The sequence below is a fragment of the Pipistrellus kuhlii genome, unplaced genomic scaffold, assembly GCF_014108245.1.
Source record: "Pipistrellus kuhlii isolate mPipKuh1 unplaced genomic scaffold, mPipKuh1.p scaffold_m20_p_5, whole genome shotgun sequence".
NCBI classification, from domain to species: Eukaryota; Metazoa; Chordata; class Mammalia; order Chiroptera; family Vespertilionidae; genus Pipistrellus; species Pipistrellus kuhlii.
In genome coordinates, this window is record NW_023425551.1 from 67,031,225 (window position 1) to 67,047,773 (window position 16,549).

At 42.4% G+C, this 16,549-nt stretch overlaps 1 protein-coding gene across 3 annotated transcripts in view; it reads left to right on the forward strand.

Annotated features, from left to right (window-relative positions):
• The window catches only part of PKHD1 (PKHD1 ciliary IPT domain containing fibrocystin/polyductin), a 385,065-nt gene that overhangs the window by 18,730 nt on the left and 349,786 nt on the right, over nt 1-16,549 (forward strand). For all 3 annotated transcript variants that reach the window (XM_036415099.2, XM_045572881.1, XM_045572882.1), the window contains exons 9-16: nt 655-719; nt 4,108-4,147; nt 5,262-5,332; nt 7,397-7,498; nt 8,447-8,542; nt 10,726-10,867; nt 14,301-14,415; nt 15,404-15,685. In XM_036415099.2, coding sequence (XP_036270992.1) covers nt 655-719; nt 4,108-4,147; nt 5,262-5,332; nt 7,397-7,498; nt 8,447-8,542; nt 10,726-10,867; nt 14,301-14,415; nt 15,404-15,685 — 913 coding nt within the window. The remainder of the gene's footprint in view (nt 1-654; nt 720-4,107; nt 4,148-5,261; nt 5,333-7,396; nt 7,499-8,446; nt 8,543-10,725; nt 10,868-14,300; nt 14,416-15,403; nt 15,686-16,549) is intronic.

Genomic DNA, 16,549 nt, shown 5'->3' on the forward strand with positions numbered 1-16,549 from the left:
AACTCTGGCTGACTAACCAGTCTCCAGAGTTCATGCTCTTTATCACTATACTATAATGACTAGCTGAAGAAATAAACAACTACTAGATATATTTATTTATTTCAATGACAATTTTTAAAATGTGTGTCTACATACTTGTAGTCCAGATAACCAACATTTTTGCTGGATTTTCACTTTACTCTAGAGTCTATATTAAGTGGATTAATCTCCCTTTGAGGTCATCACAAGAATTATACTCTATGGCTTAGCTTTTTAGGACTAGCATTTAGTAGAGCCAATTTTTATAATTTAGTTTCTTCTTTGTGTCTTAAGTTTGTCTGTCCTTTTTTAAGTTCATTGCTGCTAATAGATTTTTTTAAAATAAGAATTTTGCTGTCCTTGTCATAAAACAGATTTTGAAAAGACAGGACTGAATGGAGGGTAAGAGTAAGTAAAATGTCTCTCACACTGTTTCTGATTGATGGCAACCCTAGTTAGTAGTGTCCTAAGCATCTGTCCCAATGACCTTGTTATGCTTTTAGTATCTACCAAGTTTCTCTGGCTAATTTGATATTATTATTATTATTGTTGCTTTACTTTTATGACTAAAGAGTTAGAACTTCTGAACTGATTTGTTTGGGAATTGTCACCTGAAGTGTTTGGTTCTTTTCCTAGCTACCCTCTTCTGGAAGACCATGGTCTTGGCACTCTGCAGTGCCGTGTGGAAGGCAACTATATTGGTATGTTTGTGAAGTATCAGCTTTAAAGTCTTATTCATTTCTTTCCCTATATGTGGAAAAAAACTGTTATATGCATTGGTTTTCTTTTCCTTTTTCTTTTATTTTTTTCCCCAAAAACATTAAATACTTTAATTTTAACATTTAATTTAAATATTTGATAAAATATATTAAGATTGTGCACTTTTATTTTTTTAAGTTGATTACGTATACATTTTCTTTCATTTTTTTTAAAATAAATTTTTATTGTTCATATTATTACAAATGTTCCTCCCCCCCATTGCTCTCCTCCACCAGGTTCCCACCCCACCCTCTGCCCTTTCCCCACCCCCCATTGTCCTCATCCATAGGTGCACAGTTTATGTTCAGTCTCTTCCCACATCTCCCTCTCCCCTTTTCCCCAAGAATCATCAGTTCACTCCCCTTCCATACCTCTGATTCTATTATATTCAACAGTTAATATTGTTCATCAGATTTTTTTTTAATTTCCTTGGTTTTTAGATTCACTTGTTGATAGTTACGTATTTGTTGTTCATAATTTTTATCTTTATTTACTTTCTCTTCCGAAAGAACCGCCTTCAGCAATTCATATAATTCTGGTTTGGTGGTGATGAACTCCTTTAGCTTTTTTTTTTTTATTAGTGAAGCTCTTTATCTGACCTTTGATTCTGAGTGATAGCTTTGCTGGGTAGATTATTTTTGGCTGTAGGTTCTTACTATTCATCACCTTGAATATTTCTTGCCATTCCCGTCTAGCCTGCATGGTTTCTGTTGAGCTGACAATCGTATAGGTGCTCCTTTATAGGTAACTACCTGCTTTGCTCTTGCTGCTTTTAATATTCTCTCTTTGTCTTTTGCTCTTGGAATTTTAATTATGATTTGTCTTGGTGTGGTTCTCTTTGGATTCCTTTTGTTTGGAGTTCTGTGCACTTCCTGGACTTGTAAGTCTAATTCTTTCACCAGGTGGGGAAAGTTTTCTGTCACTATTTCTTTTAGTATGTTTTCGATATCTTGCTCTCTCTCATCTTCTGGGACCCCCATAATTCTGATGTTGGTTCTCTTAAAGTTGTCCCAGAGTTTTCTTACATTATCTTCAACTTTCTGGATTCTCTTGCCTTCTTGCTTCTGCGGAGGAGTGTTTTCTGGCTCTTTATGTTCCAAATCTTTGACTTGATTCTTGCAATCTTCCATTCTGTTTTTAGGACTCTGTATAATATTTTTTATTTCAGACAATGTATTCTTTATTTCCTGTTGATCCCTTATCATTTCTTGTTGATTCCTTATTAATTCTAGTTGATCCCTTTTCATATCCTCATAGGTCTTATCCATCTTTTCTAGGAAATTCTTGAAAAACCTTATAAGCGTAGATTTGAACTGTATATCCAGTTGCTTTTTCTTTCGTTTGTGATCTGTTTCGTCTTAGCATTTTCGCAGCTTCCCTGATGGGGCGGGGTTTCAGGGTGGAGCCTACAGCGTTGGCTTCTGTCAGCCCTGCCCTATGCCACTCCTGAGTCTCAGGGTCCTTCAGTACTCGTTGCAAGCGCCTCTTAGAGAAAGGTGTCCTCGATTTTCGCCTGCTACCAAACAGTCTAGGCTCTCCCCCAATGAGCCCGGAACTGGGGTTCAGTTCAGTTGGAAGTGGAGTTGGAGGTGGCATTCAGAGCAGTCTGGAGCCCCTGTCTCCTTCATGCCAGGGCAATCACTCGGCACAGCCAACCGTCCCTTCTCTGCGCCCAATGTGCATGCCTCCGGGACCTCCTTTCACCGCTCCCCCAGGGTTCCGCCTTACAGCCCAGCTCCCTCTGTTTGAGCCTGGGTCCTTGGGGTCTGGCCTAGAACTGGGGTTCAGAGCAGTCGGAACTGGGGCCCAGCACAGTCGGAGCTTTTATCTCCTTTCTGCTAGGCACTCAGCCTCCTTCCTCTCCTGCTCCGTCCTCTCCGTGCGCACCGTGTGTCTCCGTACCTTAGGCTTTTACAGCTCCTCCGCTCTTCCTTCTGGTTTTCTTCTTGCTTCTTGTTGTAGAGTTTCCAGTCAGTCGACTTTCCTGTAGTTCTGAGTAATGTCCATTTTATGTTTTAGTTGTATTTTATTGAAATTGTTGTGTGCTGCTGTGGCTAGGTGTTTACCTGTGCAGCCATCTTTGGATTCTCCCAAGCATTGGTTCTCTTGAGGATGATAATAGTAACTACCATTGTTGAGAATTCCCTACTATCCCCCCTATATGTTGTGGGGTCCAAACCTGGGTTTAAAATAAGACCACTGGAGGCTGATGATTAATTAAAAAAAGCAGGCAAGGATTTATTGAAATATCTGGCCAGAACAGACGCAAGAGCACCACACGCAGGTGGTCTCCACACGACTGCACCGTTTCAGGAGTAGGAAGTCCCTTTTAAAGGTTCAAACCATAGGAATTTTCCTTTGTTCTAAATTCTAAATCTTAAAGACAACATTCTAAAGACTGGGGTCAGCTCAGCAGGGTCGTTGCTAGTCACATCCTGCTGGACATTGAAATATGGCCCTATCTTGCAATAGCCTATAACACAGAAGCAGAGCTCAGAGGTTATCTACAGTTTCTATCTCTGAAGGTTACTGAGTCAGTGGGAATTACTCTCCTGTGCTCCTGGTCCCAGGCAAGGGAAAATTGCCTTAGCCTCCAAGTCTCCACCTGAAAGCTAAGGTAAATAGCTTACCTGCCCCCCCCCCCCCCCCCCACACACACACACACATTTAATCAGGTGCAAGAGCCAAACTAGAAGGGTTAAAATTCAAACAGCAGTTTTTACCAAAGTATGGTTGGTTGCCACTATATTTCATGCCTGACTGGTGTGGCTCAGTGGTTGATCATCGACCTATGGACTAGGAGGTCATGATTCGATTCCTGGTCAGGACATACGCCCAATTGCCAACTTGATCCCAGGGGCCAGTCAATCAATGATTTTCTATCATCATTGATGTTTCTATCACTCTCTCCCCCTCCCTTCCTCTCTTAAAACAATAAAAATAAAACAAAAACCCTATATAAAGCAGTTTTAATATAAACTAATATCATCCTCACAATAAACTTATGATATTGGTGGGATTATTTTCACTTTAAAGGTGATAAAATTGAAGCTAGTAATCAGTGGAGTAGGGTTTCTCAGTTGGTCTAACTTTATGCCTGAGCTCTTACCTGCCATCCTCTAATACACTTCTCCTTTTATTGGTGGATGTTGACATTGCTGATGGAGCAGAGATGCGAGGTGCTTATTTTGGGCACAATTGAGGAAATTACAAGTTTGGGTCATGGCTTGATGATATCTGGAGTCCTTGGGGGTAATGGTAGCAATGGCCTGGACCAGGTGATTCATGCAGATTCCTGTATTAATGTCTGTTTTTATTTGTTTGCTACAGGTTCCCAGAATGTTAGTTTCTCAGTATTTAACAAAGGAAAGTAAGTAACTGGGAGGAACCAAATTTATCTTCACTTGTATTATCTCTCTATTATCTTGCTTCCTTTCTTTAACCTTGTATAAAAATATTTCAAACATACATGGAACAGAATAGAATGATAAAATTATGTGTACCTACTTGATCTCTTTTATTTGGGTAGGTAAAATTGATTCCTATGCACTCACCTTGAAATAATGTAAACATTTTAATGTGATGATGATTAGAATTTTGGGAATTACCTCATGAGTACTCTCACAGCTCTGTAAATTTAAGATAGTACATAATTTTATTAAATACATTGTGCCATTCCAGAAATTTCATAATGGGAAAGGTATAAATTTCATAGAGATATGAAATTAGAATTTTAAATTTCTTTTTGTATGACTTATTTCATGTTCTGTCACTGTTTAATTTGGCAGGTATTTTCATTAAAAAATGCATTGTCTAAAAAATATTGATTTCATTGTGATGACAGTGACATGTTACCCTCAGCTACACAGTCCAAAGTATGGGCATTCTCTCTCTCTCTCTCTCTCTCTCTCTCTCTCTCTCTCTCTCTCTCTCTCTCTCCTCTCCCTCCCTCCCTCCCTCCCTCCCTCCCTCCCTCCCTCCCTCTCTCTCTCTCTCTTACACAGTGAGGAAGGAATAAAACTAATATCCATTGAATATCTGCTATAGGCCAGCTTCATATCAAGCCCTTTCACATTCTTCATTTCATGCTCTCGATACTATGTGAAATTGAGAATAATCATAAAAAAGAGCTGATATTTAAATAGTTCTAAAGATTATTGGAGATTAGTTCATAATCTTCCTTTTAGACAGCCAATAAAAAAAAGTCATTTCTGCCGAAACTGGTTTGGCTCAGTGGTAGAGCGTCGGTCTGCGGACTGAAGGGTCCCAGGTTCGATTCTGGTCAGGGGCATGTACGTTGGTTGCGGGCACATCCCTGGTAGGGGGTGTGCAAGAGGCAGCTGGTCGATGTTTCTCTCTCATCGACATTTCTAGCTCTCTATCTCTCTCCCTTCCTCTCTGTAAAAAATCAATAAAATATATATTTTAAAAAAAGTCATTTCAGATGCTGTATTATTCTAAAACATGATTTTGTCTTTTTAAAGGTCAATGGTTCATAAGAATGCATGGCTGATCAGTGCTAAACAGGACCTTTTCCTGTTCCAGACACACTCAGGTACTAGTCCCTTCACCCTATACTCCTCACCTTCTTCCCTCACACCTCACTGAACCTTGGGCCCTCCTTCCAAAGTTCTTATGAAGTGCTAGAAAGTACAGGTCTAATTCTAAATCTTATGCATGTAATTAATATACTGTGGGAAGGATTCCTTGCCACCCACCCAAGCTTCTTTGTGAGTCTGCCCATCAATATTGAGCCTTGACTGTCAGATAGGCTGGCAGATATCTCTGATCACACAACTATTTCATATTTCTAGCACCAATATCTTCTTGGGATGTGGACTCTCAGGCCAGAACTTCTTCATAGCAGAGCAGGCTGTTATGCAAAGAGCCCAAGGCTGAACTCCTCTAGCGCTGGCATTAAATTACTAGTTCAGTTTGGTTAAGTCATTTAGCATTTCTGAACCCCTAACAAACATCTATAAAGTGGGCAGAATGGAATTTGTCCTTCTAATTCCATAAATTGTTGATGAGTTTGGGATTCTCTCCCTTCATCTCCATATCAATTCACTCACCTATTTCTACCAATTTTATCTGGCATATATTTCTTAAATATGACATATCCACTCTGTCTCTACAACCATTACCTTAATTCAGGATTTCATTGCCTGGCATGCTGCAATAATTTCTAAGGGGCTCTGACTGCCATTTGTCCCTGCTGGTCCATGCTCTACATAGCCACCACCATTCACACATCTGATGCCTCTCCCCTGCTTACCATCCTCCTCTAAAGGCTTCTCATACTCTGCAGAGGATGGTACAAGCTCTGACCTCCTCCTTCCAGCAACTTTTACTTGTATCTGGGCACTTTCCTATTCTCTCTCTAATTTCACTAGCCTAAGATATAATAATTATACTTTTGTGTACCTGCCCTTCCTTATTCTTTTGATCTCCTTGGGGATGAGGACTATTTTGTATTCATCTTTATATTCCTTGTTCTGCATCATATGTGCTCTGTGAATGCTGAAAATAATTATAACATAGTAGATGAAAAAAGAAGGTTATTATTAGTGTTGAATTTTGATACTTGAGTGTGGAGATCCATTTTTGCCTCCATATATCTCCTCTGCGTTGTCTCATGGACCAAAGTGTTATCTAGGAGATGCCCTGATAAAATTCATATTTGGAAGTGGTACTTTCAATTTATCATAGATCATGGTTCCTCTTTTCCCTTGAGGGAATAAAATTTAGAACTGTCCAAGTTTGATCATAGAAGAGGAAAAGATCAGGGAAACGGAAACTCCTAGGGATATGTGATATCATCCTGTAGGGTTTTGAAGCAATCAGAAGGCAGCATGAAAATGGGTGTGAGGTGGTAAGTGTGGCGGGGGGTGGGAAAGTATGGGACATGCAGTAAGGGGAGGAGTGCAAGGGTACTGAAGACTGTGTGATCCATTCCTTTGCTTAGAGCAAATTCAGACTCACGGGTAAACTGAGGCATTGCATGGTGCATCCAAAGGTGATTCCTCCATAAAGTATCACTCCTGTTCTGTGATGAGGTTGGTGGTCTTTTTTTTTTTTTTTTTTAATATTTTATTGATTTTTTTTACAGAAAGGAAGGGAGAGGGATAGAGAGTAAGAAACATTGATGAGAGAGAAACATCAATCAGCTGCCTCCTGCACACTCCCTACTGGGGATATGCCCACAACCAAGGCACATTCCTTTGACCAGAATCGAACCTGGAACCCTTTAGTCTGCAGGCAGATGCTCCATCCACTGAGCCAAATCAGTTAGGGCGAGGTTGGTAGTCTTTGAGGTTGGGAGACAGATTTCCTAAGAAGGCATCATGGTATGTAGGTACTTTTGCTTACATCCTGAGTGACTACATTTCCCTTTCCTTTAAAATATTGATCCTATATAATATGTCATCATGCATATTATGTGAGAGTCCTTTTTATTATCTGCATTTTAAAATGATTATTACTAGAAAATGTTTCAACTGTTTCTTAGTCTTAGAAAGTTATGGTAAGACAAATTATTGATAGTTTCTGTTATTCTATTATTATCTTGGTCACATCCTGGTCTATATTTGCAAGATTACTTTTTCTTTTTCTTTTGCAGAAATACTGTCTGTCTTTCCAGAAACTGGGAGCCTTGGGGGAAAAACAGACATCACAATTACAGGAGATTTCTTTGATACCCCTGCCCAGGTTACCATTGCAGGTAAGTAAGTGAAAATAGTTCACAGTGTAAATGCTGTAGGAGATTATGTGACTCTTAGGGCATGGAGAGGGTTGGGGAGAAGCAATCTTTGTCTCTTCTGACTCATCGTGCCACCCCGCTCTCATGTTTTACCTGTGTTTGCTTGAGATCAGGTGGGGTCGTGGTTCTGCAGCTCTGCTACAAGCAACAGGAATAGGATGTCCTCAGACACACTCACATTCATGGGCAATTCCCTCTGGTGTCCCCATCTTGGGAGTGAAGGGGGGGAGGGGCAAAAGTATAGCTGCCTCATCACAAAGGTCTGCGCCTACTAATAGGCAACCCCTCCCCTTCTCCCTACTTGTTATGTGAGAGTCCTTTTTATTATCTGAATTTTAAAGTGATTATTACTGGAAAAGATTTAAAGATCCTCTGTGTGGACAGGCTGGAATGGACAGGCGATTACTCTGCAGATTCTTCCAGAATGTCCTATGGCGAGCCCCTTTGTGGAACCTATCTAGAACCTTTACTTATGCCAGGTGGATGCTCCTTTAGGTGGTGACACCAAGATGCAGGAAAATGCCCTAACACTCTCACATCACACATACCTCCCCACGCTCATCCTGGTCCCTATTTGGAAGCTTACCTTTTTTCTTTTTCTTTTCCTCTTGCTAAAATATTTCAGCTGAGGCGTTCAGTACACCTTTGTGGATGGCATTGTCTTGCTTTCTTTTGGATTTTATAAGCTGCCCTATGCCCTACTGCCCTGCACTCTCCTTTCCTGGCCTCCCTCAGTGGGGGGTGACGAGTTTTGCTAAGCTATTTGCATTCAGCCCTGTGCCTTAGACTAGGAGTCTGGCCACTTCAGTGTGGTCCTGTTGTCTTGCCATCAAATTCTATGTATCTATCTCTCTCTCTCTATCCATATCTATGCCCACACCTATCACTAATTTAAAAAATTCTCCCCAGGCATCCCATGTGATGTTAGACACGTGTCTCCCAGGAGGATTGCGTGCACCACTAGGGCCCCAGGAGAAGGTGCGAGGCTCACTGCTCCTCAGGCAGGTAAGGAGGCCAGCAGGGCTGGTCAGTGATGGGCTTGGAAATAGAAATGAAAGGGTTGGCGTTCTGTCTTTTGACTGGTTAGCTCAATGAGCTCGGGGTTCACGATACCACTGTCAGGGCTTTCCTCTCAGAGTGGCTCTTAGCTTTATTCAGATGCTCATCAGCATTGCACTCCTGGCCCCAGCCAGATCGACGGCCAGTGGGGTTCAGTGGAAACCATGACCCTGGAAGCATACTGTAATCAAGTCATTGTTATCCCGGTGCATTAGAGCGTGCTCATGACAGCAACATCAGGAAAGGCCAGAGAGTGGGGCACAGTGGGGTGCACTTAAATAGTGGTTCTTCTTTGAGGCACCTGTCTGCTACTTTAAAACTAGGGCTGTGCTGTGCCATTGCCACCAGATTATGGTTGAAGTGACAGAAATGGAGAAGGCCAGGTCCCACCTGTCCTTCTCTATTTAAAGCTCCCACCTCATGGCTACAAATGGAAAGCACACAACTGGGGCACTTTTCTGGGAAGCATTAGGACTGGAGGCTCAAGTGTAGCTAGGGATGGGGGCAGCTGGTGACTTACATAGCCCGGAATGGCAAGCTGCACGCCTGTATTGCTCACTTGCCCTGCATGGGCTGACTTCATGGTTAAACTCACTTCCAGGATCTTAGCACTTAAAAGGCAGAGGGTGGAGAAACCTTTCTAAAGAAAGGCCATTTGGGTGTGAAAATGCATGCAAAGCTTTGGCTGGGGCCTTCTCCAGGTCCCAGATCTGCCGTTTTTACTCAAGGAAAGCTCCCATCCAAGGAAACCATTGAAGCAGGTGCTGGAGAGAATGTTCCCTTTGTCAAAAATGGAGAACTGTCCCCTCTTTGAGGGGTTCCTGCATTAGTTACTTGGGTAATGTAAGATAATTTTCTGAATGCAGCTGTTCTTGAGGATTAACAGTGCCCTTTATGAAGATGCTTGGAAGTTTCTTCTATGGAAGCAGAGCAGATTATTATGTAACACAATGGTTCTAAATGGCCCACAGGGGACATTTGACAACACCTGGCAGTTATAACTGGAAGGGGGTCGTGGTGCTACTGGCCTCTAGTGGCTGGAGTCCAAAGGTGCCACTAAAGTTCTTCAATACACAGGATAGCCTACACCCAGTTATCCAGCCCTAAGTGCTGAGTTTGAGAAACCTCAAGTAATATATCAAAATATGCTCTTATTTTTCTACTTATTCCTTTTCATTTCCCTTTTTAAGGATTAATGATGACTAATAGTAGTAGTTTAAAATAATAATTATATCACCGTCCTTTAATGAGTACTTAGTATATTTTAGACTCCTTGAGTATATAGTTCAAGCAGTCTTAGTTTTTTTTTTTGGCCAGAATGGTCAAATTTACCCAGTTTTTCCCCAAGCTTTATTAAGATATAATTGACATATAACTCAAGCTTCACTAGCTTTTCTGTATTATCTCTATTTATTATTGGCCCCATGCACGAGAAAATGAAGGCATCAAGCAGTTTGCTTAAAGCTACTCATTTAATAAGTGGCAGAGCTGGCATCTGAACCCACAAATATGTGATTCCAGAGCCTTTACCCTCAATCCAAGTTTGTATCCAATATATATTACACGTGGCCTTTGGTCTCAGGGTTCGCCTAAAATAAAATAGAAATTAATGAGTACAACATCATTGAAAATCTCACTTATTAGCTGCATGTCACATGATTTGTTCTATGTGCAGATTTACAAACTGAGGCCATGACATGTGAAAAAATGTAAGGATTGCCATTTTTCTGAGGAATAAAAGGATCTTAGGAAATACAACTCCTCAGCTGGATTAGACATTAAAACATACTGAATCCACTCTTTAACAATCAAGTCTTGGGCCTCTTTTCCAAACACTTATTAAAAAAGACTCCTTACTCTTCTCTGGTCCTCTAAAAATATTTCCCTTACCATTCCTTATCCATCCTCTTTTCCCAAGAGGCTAAATCCCACCCAAACCAGTATTTACTGCTTTGCAGGACATTAGTATTACCTATAGAACCTCTTCCATGCCCTTCCCAGCTGGGTCTCAGTTGACTCACCCTTCAGTTAGTAATTGGATCATCTTTACTCTGCTGTCTGAAGTAAAGTAGTTCCTCATTTTGGGGAGGAATGCTCTCTGGTGTTTATGAAGTACACCTGTCTTCCAGGCAACCGGGGGCTTCTTTTTGAAGTTGGAGATGCTGCTGAGGGCTTGGACCTAACTGAAACCACCCCTGGGTACAGGCGGCAGATTGTCCCTAACGCCAGTTCTCCATTTGGATTTTGGTCAAAGGAAGGGCAACCTTTCAGGTATGTTGTAGGAAAAGCATCTTTAGAAGACAGATAAGTAAGCTATCAGGTTTCCAGGATAAAATTTATAATGTCCATCAATTTCACAACAGAGTTTGATCATTGTTATTTATTGGTGTTGGTCATACTAGTGTACCACAGGTTTTTTATAGGTGCATGCAAAATTTTAAAAAATATATTTTTATTGATTTCAGAGAGGAAGGGAGAGGGAGAGAGATAGAAACATCAATGATGAGAGAGAATCATTGATCAACTGCCTCCTGCACGCCCCACACCAGGGATCAAGCCCACAACCTGGGCATGTGCCCTGACTAGGAATTGAACTATGACTTCCTGGTTCATAGGTTGACGCTCAACCACTGAGCCATGCAGGTTGGGCACTTGTATGCTAAATTTTGAACAATAGATAAATTTCATACTTAATACAATTTAGTTTACAATTTGATTTGGAGATGACTATTAATTGGCATATTGAGTTGAGTAGTCTCAGAGACTTAAATGAGAGCAGGGTAAAATTTACTGTGGGTACGTGGATAAGACATGAAACTCACATTCAGATGATGCTGAAGAAAGATGGCAGCATTTGCCCATTGGTCATATGAGGGAGCGAAGACTGGGGCCCTGTGAGACATTGTTTTCAGTAGTGGTGACTGCAATGTGATTATATGATTTTGAGCCTTTTTAACCCCTGCAAGGCTAGTGCCAAAATTTCTAGTTCTCCAAAGTGGGCTTAAAAGTATAAAAAATGAGAATTTCTTAGACATACTGTTTCTTAATGTAGTTCTGATCCTATATAATAAAGAGGTAATATGTAAATTAACCCTCACACCCTCACAAGATGACTGCCTATGACTAGGCCGGCAGTGGGGTTACTGAGGGACGACCAAATGACTGAATAAGCAGGCTGTGTGGGGTGATCAGGCTGGCAGGGTGGTCAGTGAGGGATGACCAAATGGCTGAACAAGCAGGCTGTGTGGGGCTACCAAGCCAGCAGGGGTTTTTTGTTGTTGTTTTTTAAAAAAATATGTTTTATTGATTTTTTTTACAGAGAGGAAGGGAGAGAGATAGAGAGCTAGAAACGTCAATGAGAGAGAAACATCGACCAACTGCCTCTTGCACACCCCCTACTGGGGATGTGCCCACAACCAATGTACATGCCCTTGACCGGAATTGAACCTGGGACCTTTCAGTTGGCAGACCAACGCTCTACCACTGAGCCAAACCAGTTTCGGCAGGGGTGTTAGTAAGGGACAACCAAATGACTGAAGAGCAGGCTGCGTGGGGTGACCAGGCTGGTGGTGGGGCCGTGAGGGGCAACCAGGCCTGCAGGGTGTGGGAAGTTAGGGGTGACCAGGCCAGCAAAGAGGGGCAGTTGGGGGTGACCACGTCTGCAGGGGGTGGAGGTGGGGTGCAGTTGAGGGCAACCAGGCTGGCAGAGGGGGGCAGTTGTGGGTGACCTGGCTAGCAGCAGGGGGCAGTTAAGGGTGACTAGGCTGGCGGTGGGGGGGGGGGTAAGGGGGGGAGGGAGGATAATTAGGGATGACCAGGCAGGCAGGCAGGTGAGCAGGTCCAGGATTGTGAGAGGAATGTCGGGCCTAAACCGGAAGTTGGACATCCCCCGAGGGGTCCTGGATTGGAGAGGATGCAGGCTGGGCTGAGGGGACACCCACCTCCAGCCTGGCCTGTGCCCTTTTACAGTGCGGGAGCCCTGTGATCGATCACCCCAAAGAGGGTAGGCCCCGCCTACCTATTTGGGTCTTCTCCATGGATTGCCCCAAAGAAGTAGGCTGGAGCCAGAGGTCCTGCCTCTGTGCCATGCGGAGCTGTGGGACCCCCAGGCCTCACCATGCAGAGTCTTGGGACCCACCTTTGCTCCGCTTATGCAGCATCAAGCCCCTGCCCACCCATGCGTGCACACAACTCTGCCCACCTGAGTGCACCTGCTGCACATGCAGCCTTCTGGTGATTGCTCGTTGCAGCATGAGGGCATCATGGCGTGAGGGTATCATGACTACATAGACTTTTATTAATAGGATTGTAACATTGCTTGCAATTGGATGTATTTTAACTTGAAATTGCTAACATGTTCAATTGACTCTTCTCTGTGGACAGTAGTCTTTTTAATTGGGAAAAAAAGACTCTGCAGGTGTTAGGGCATCTGATAAACTCAGAGCGAATGCTTTTGTTTTTGTGTGTGAAATATTACCTTATTAGTAAACCCCCAAACAATTGAAAACAATTTACTGACCACCTAGATTCAGTACTGTGAGCGTTAGAAGGTCTAGAACAAGGTCATCATCATTATGGAGTGACCACCCTTGTCACGCACAGGTACAGCCACAGAGCAAGGCAAGACGGCATGCACTGAAATTCCTCAGTGTATCCAAGTGTGTGTCCTGATTTTCCTATTCAGTTCACTTGATACATACTGAGTTATTGCCTGCCCCAGGCCTTCTAGGATCAATGACTTCATGAGACTCAACAACTGAGGAAGTATTTCAGAGCTAGTTTGCAAATGAGGAACTGTGGTCTCCAGTAGATAAAGTGGCTTTTCTAATATTGCACAATAATCAAATGGCAGAACCAAGTTCAAATTTTTTTTGACTTCAAGGCCCTATAATTTATCCCTAAGTTCACCTAAGCCACATTAGGGCACATGTCCTTCTTTCTCCATGGGAATATGATTTTTAAAAGGACACACCTGCATGTCAAATCCCACATAAACACCTGTTTCTAGGAAGTTAATGTCTACATGAGGGAGAGGAAATGGAGAGAAGTCCCTCTGGATATCTATCATTTTGGGCCATTTCAGGTCTATCACTTTACTCCTCATAAAGATATGCAGTGTAGTCTTGAAGTCAAAATTATTTGGGAGGAAACATTCTAGCTAATGTATGATTATCCCCATACACGGACGGCTGCACAGACTGAATGTAAGGTGGCTAATGTGTGACTTCAGCCAGAGGGGTGATCTAATATCACTTGTGATGAATGAATGTGTTAGAGATGGAGACAAGGAACAAGGGTTCCAGATCAAGTCAGTGCAATTTCTGAACAGTGATCTACCCTTGTTTCTAATAATAAGAATGATGTTTACTATTGATTGAGCTCCTACCAGGGACTAGACCCTGCACTGCTGTGTGAGGTAGATTCTCAGCGAAGCCTCCAGACTGCCTGATGCTGGGGCTTCCACTTTCCCAAAGAGGACGGGATGGCAGGGGAGCTGTGGCTGATGTGAAAGGATGGGTTGAGATATTGAAACTAGTTGGTGCACAGCTGTTTCCAGGGTATGCAGGCCAATCCCGTGGTACAAAAGTCAAGTGTTTCTTCCTCATTTCCATAAAGAAGAACAAAGTACAGCAGAACCACTTGCTGGGTCAGTGATTTGGGCCTTGGTTGCTTTCGTATAACCCTGTGTTCCTCTGTATTACAGAGCACGACTCAGTGGGTTCTTTGTGGCCCCAGAAACAAATAATTACACTTTCTGGATCCAGGCAGATAGCCAAGCTTCCCTGCATTTCAGTCGGTCAGAGGATCCCAGGACCAAGGTATTTACTTTCTCATTTTCTTTTTCCTTGTCCCCAGTCCTCCACTCATTAAAAAAAAATTTAAAAAAATAAAAAAATCTAAAACTAAAACTCTTATGTTCTACAAATAGTTGTAACACACCATTAGGCAAATATAGATTCTTTTTGATGGGGGAGGGGTTCATTAAAATTTTTTTAAATTGAGATATAATTGACATGCTTTAAATTGTTGAAAAAAGTTTGGTTGAATATGTTGGCACCTACTGTTTATTGAGCAGTTACTATAGGCTGGACATTATGCTACATTTTTTAATATACCTTGTCTCTAATTTTCACAGCATTTCTGTGAGCTATGTATATTTATTTCTATTTTTCAGATAAGAAAATTGGGATTTAGAAGTGTTATATGGTCAGTTGAGAGCCACTTGGGATAATAAGAGCCATATTTGTCTGACTCCAAAGTTTGTGCCTTGCCCCCTAATTTTGGGTAGAGATATAATCAGTCTTCTGTAGGAATTTCCCCATCAGTTTTGAAGGGTAGAAAAGGTGATTTTAACAAACAGCCAAACTCACTACTTGCTATTGATAAAGAACCAAAAGATCTCTTTTCAAGTTATTAATATGCTTCCATTAAATGAAGCATATTAATTGCTAGTTGGCTAGAGAAACATTACAGATTTTGCTGTGATCGCTCCTTCTACATTTCTTGAAGGGCTTGGTGTTGCTTTATCTGCAGCATCATGTAAACCCAGGGTCTCAGGCTGGCTGTTGCTGCTCTAAAGGTGGCCCATGCAGCCTCTCCTCAATACTATTCAATTGAGAAAAAGAGGGGGAAGAAGGGGAGCAGAAGCATATACAGCCACAAACCTCACTGTGACTTGGCTAACTGGCTGGAAAAGGCAGACCAGTCCTCAGGTCCTTGTTAATAGCTGTGCAGACACTTGCTGTTGGAGAAGGAAAAACTCAGAAGCTCCACAGTGCCGATTGTGACATGTTTATTGGGGCACAGGTGAAGGTGGCCTCCATCAGGGTGGGCACTGCTGACTGGTTTGACTCCTGGGAGCGGAATGAGAATGATGACGGCACCTGGCAACGGAAGTCCCCCAAGTTGGAGCTGCTCGGGGGAGCCAGGTACTACCTGGAGGCAGAGCAGAGTGGGAGAGCCCCCAGCCGGGGCATGAGAATTGGTGTCCAGATCCACAACACTTGGCTGAATCCCGATGTGGTCAGCACTTACCTGCGGGAGAAGCATCAGATCCGAATCCGCACTCTGAGACTTCCGGAGATCCAGGTCTGTCTTCTCAGTCACTTGGACTTATGCTCAGGGCTTGAATTCCGGAAGGGATGTAATGTTGCCTAGTGGAAGGATCACTGTCCGGGAGCAGAAAATTTGAGTTGTAATTATCACTCTGCTGCCAAAGAAAAAGGATATGTATCCAATAGGGTCGTGGGGACATTTAAAAAAATGCAAAGTCTTGTAATTGAGATGACTTTATTCATGGACTTAGCTTCAGGAATTTAAGGTCCAGATAAATAATTCTTTTGGAAACTTGCTCCTTAGAGAGGAGAGGGGGGTCCTCTGAACATCCACACCCACATGTGCACGCTAAAGCATATATTAGTACACCCAAGATTTCATAGCCTTTTGACTGATTCAGGTCCTATTTCCCTATTGACTCTGTTTTCTAAGTCTACTTTGTAAAGGTCAAGGCATTTGGGTCTCTCAGTTGTGCTCTATACTTTTGTTGTATAATTTTGGTGTATTTTTGTTTACTTTTTGGTGTACAGGATGAGTCACTATGGACTCTGCTTTTTAAGCTTACACTCTAGTCTAAAAAAACACCCATATACACACACGTATATAAATAGCCACAAGGAAAATAAAAAAGAAAATCACAAGTGATATAAGAAGTTAAAAATAACAAGTGACATAAGGTGATAGGTCTTACTCCATAATGAAAGTGTAAGGTGCCTGGCAGGGAATGTATTGGAAGCCAGGAACAAGTCTCTGAGAGTGTGACAATGCCATGTGGCTGCTTCTGCCTGCCAGGCCCCTGGGAGGGAGAGAGTGGGGAGAAGAGAGGAAAGTGGGCTATTCAGGGGCCATGTGTGTGGCGGGGAGGGAGTAACAAAGATAAATAGGGAGACAGACATG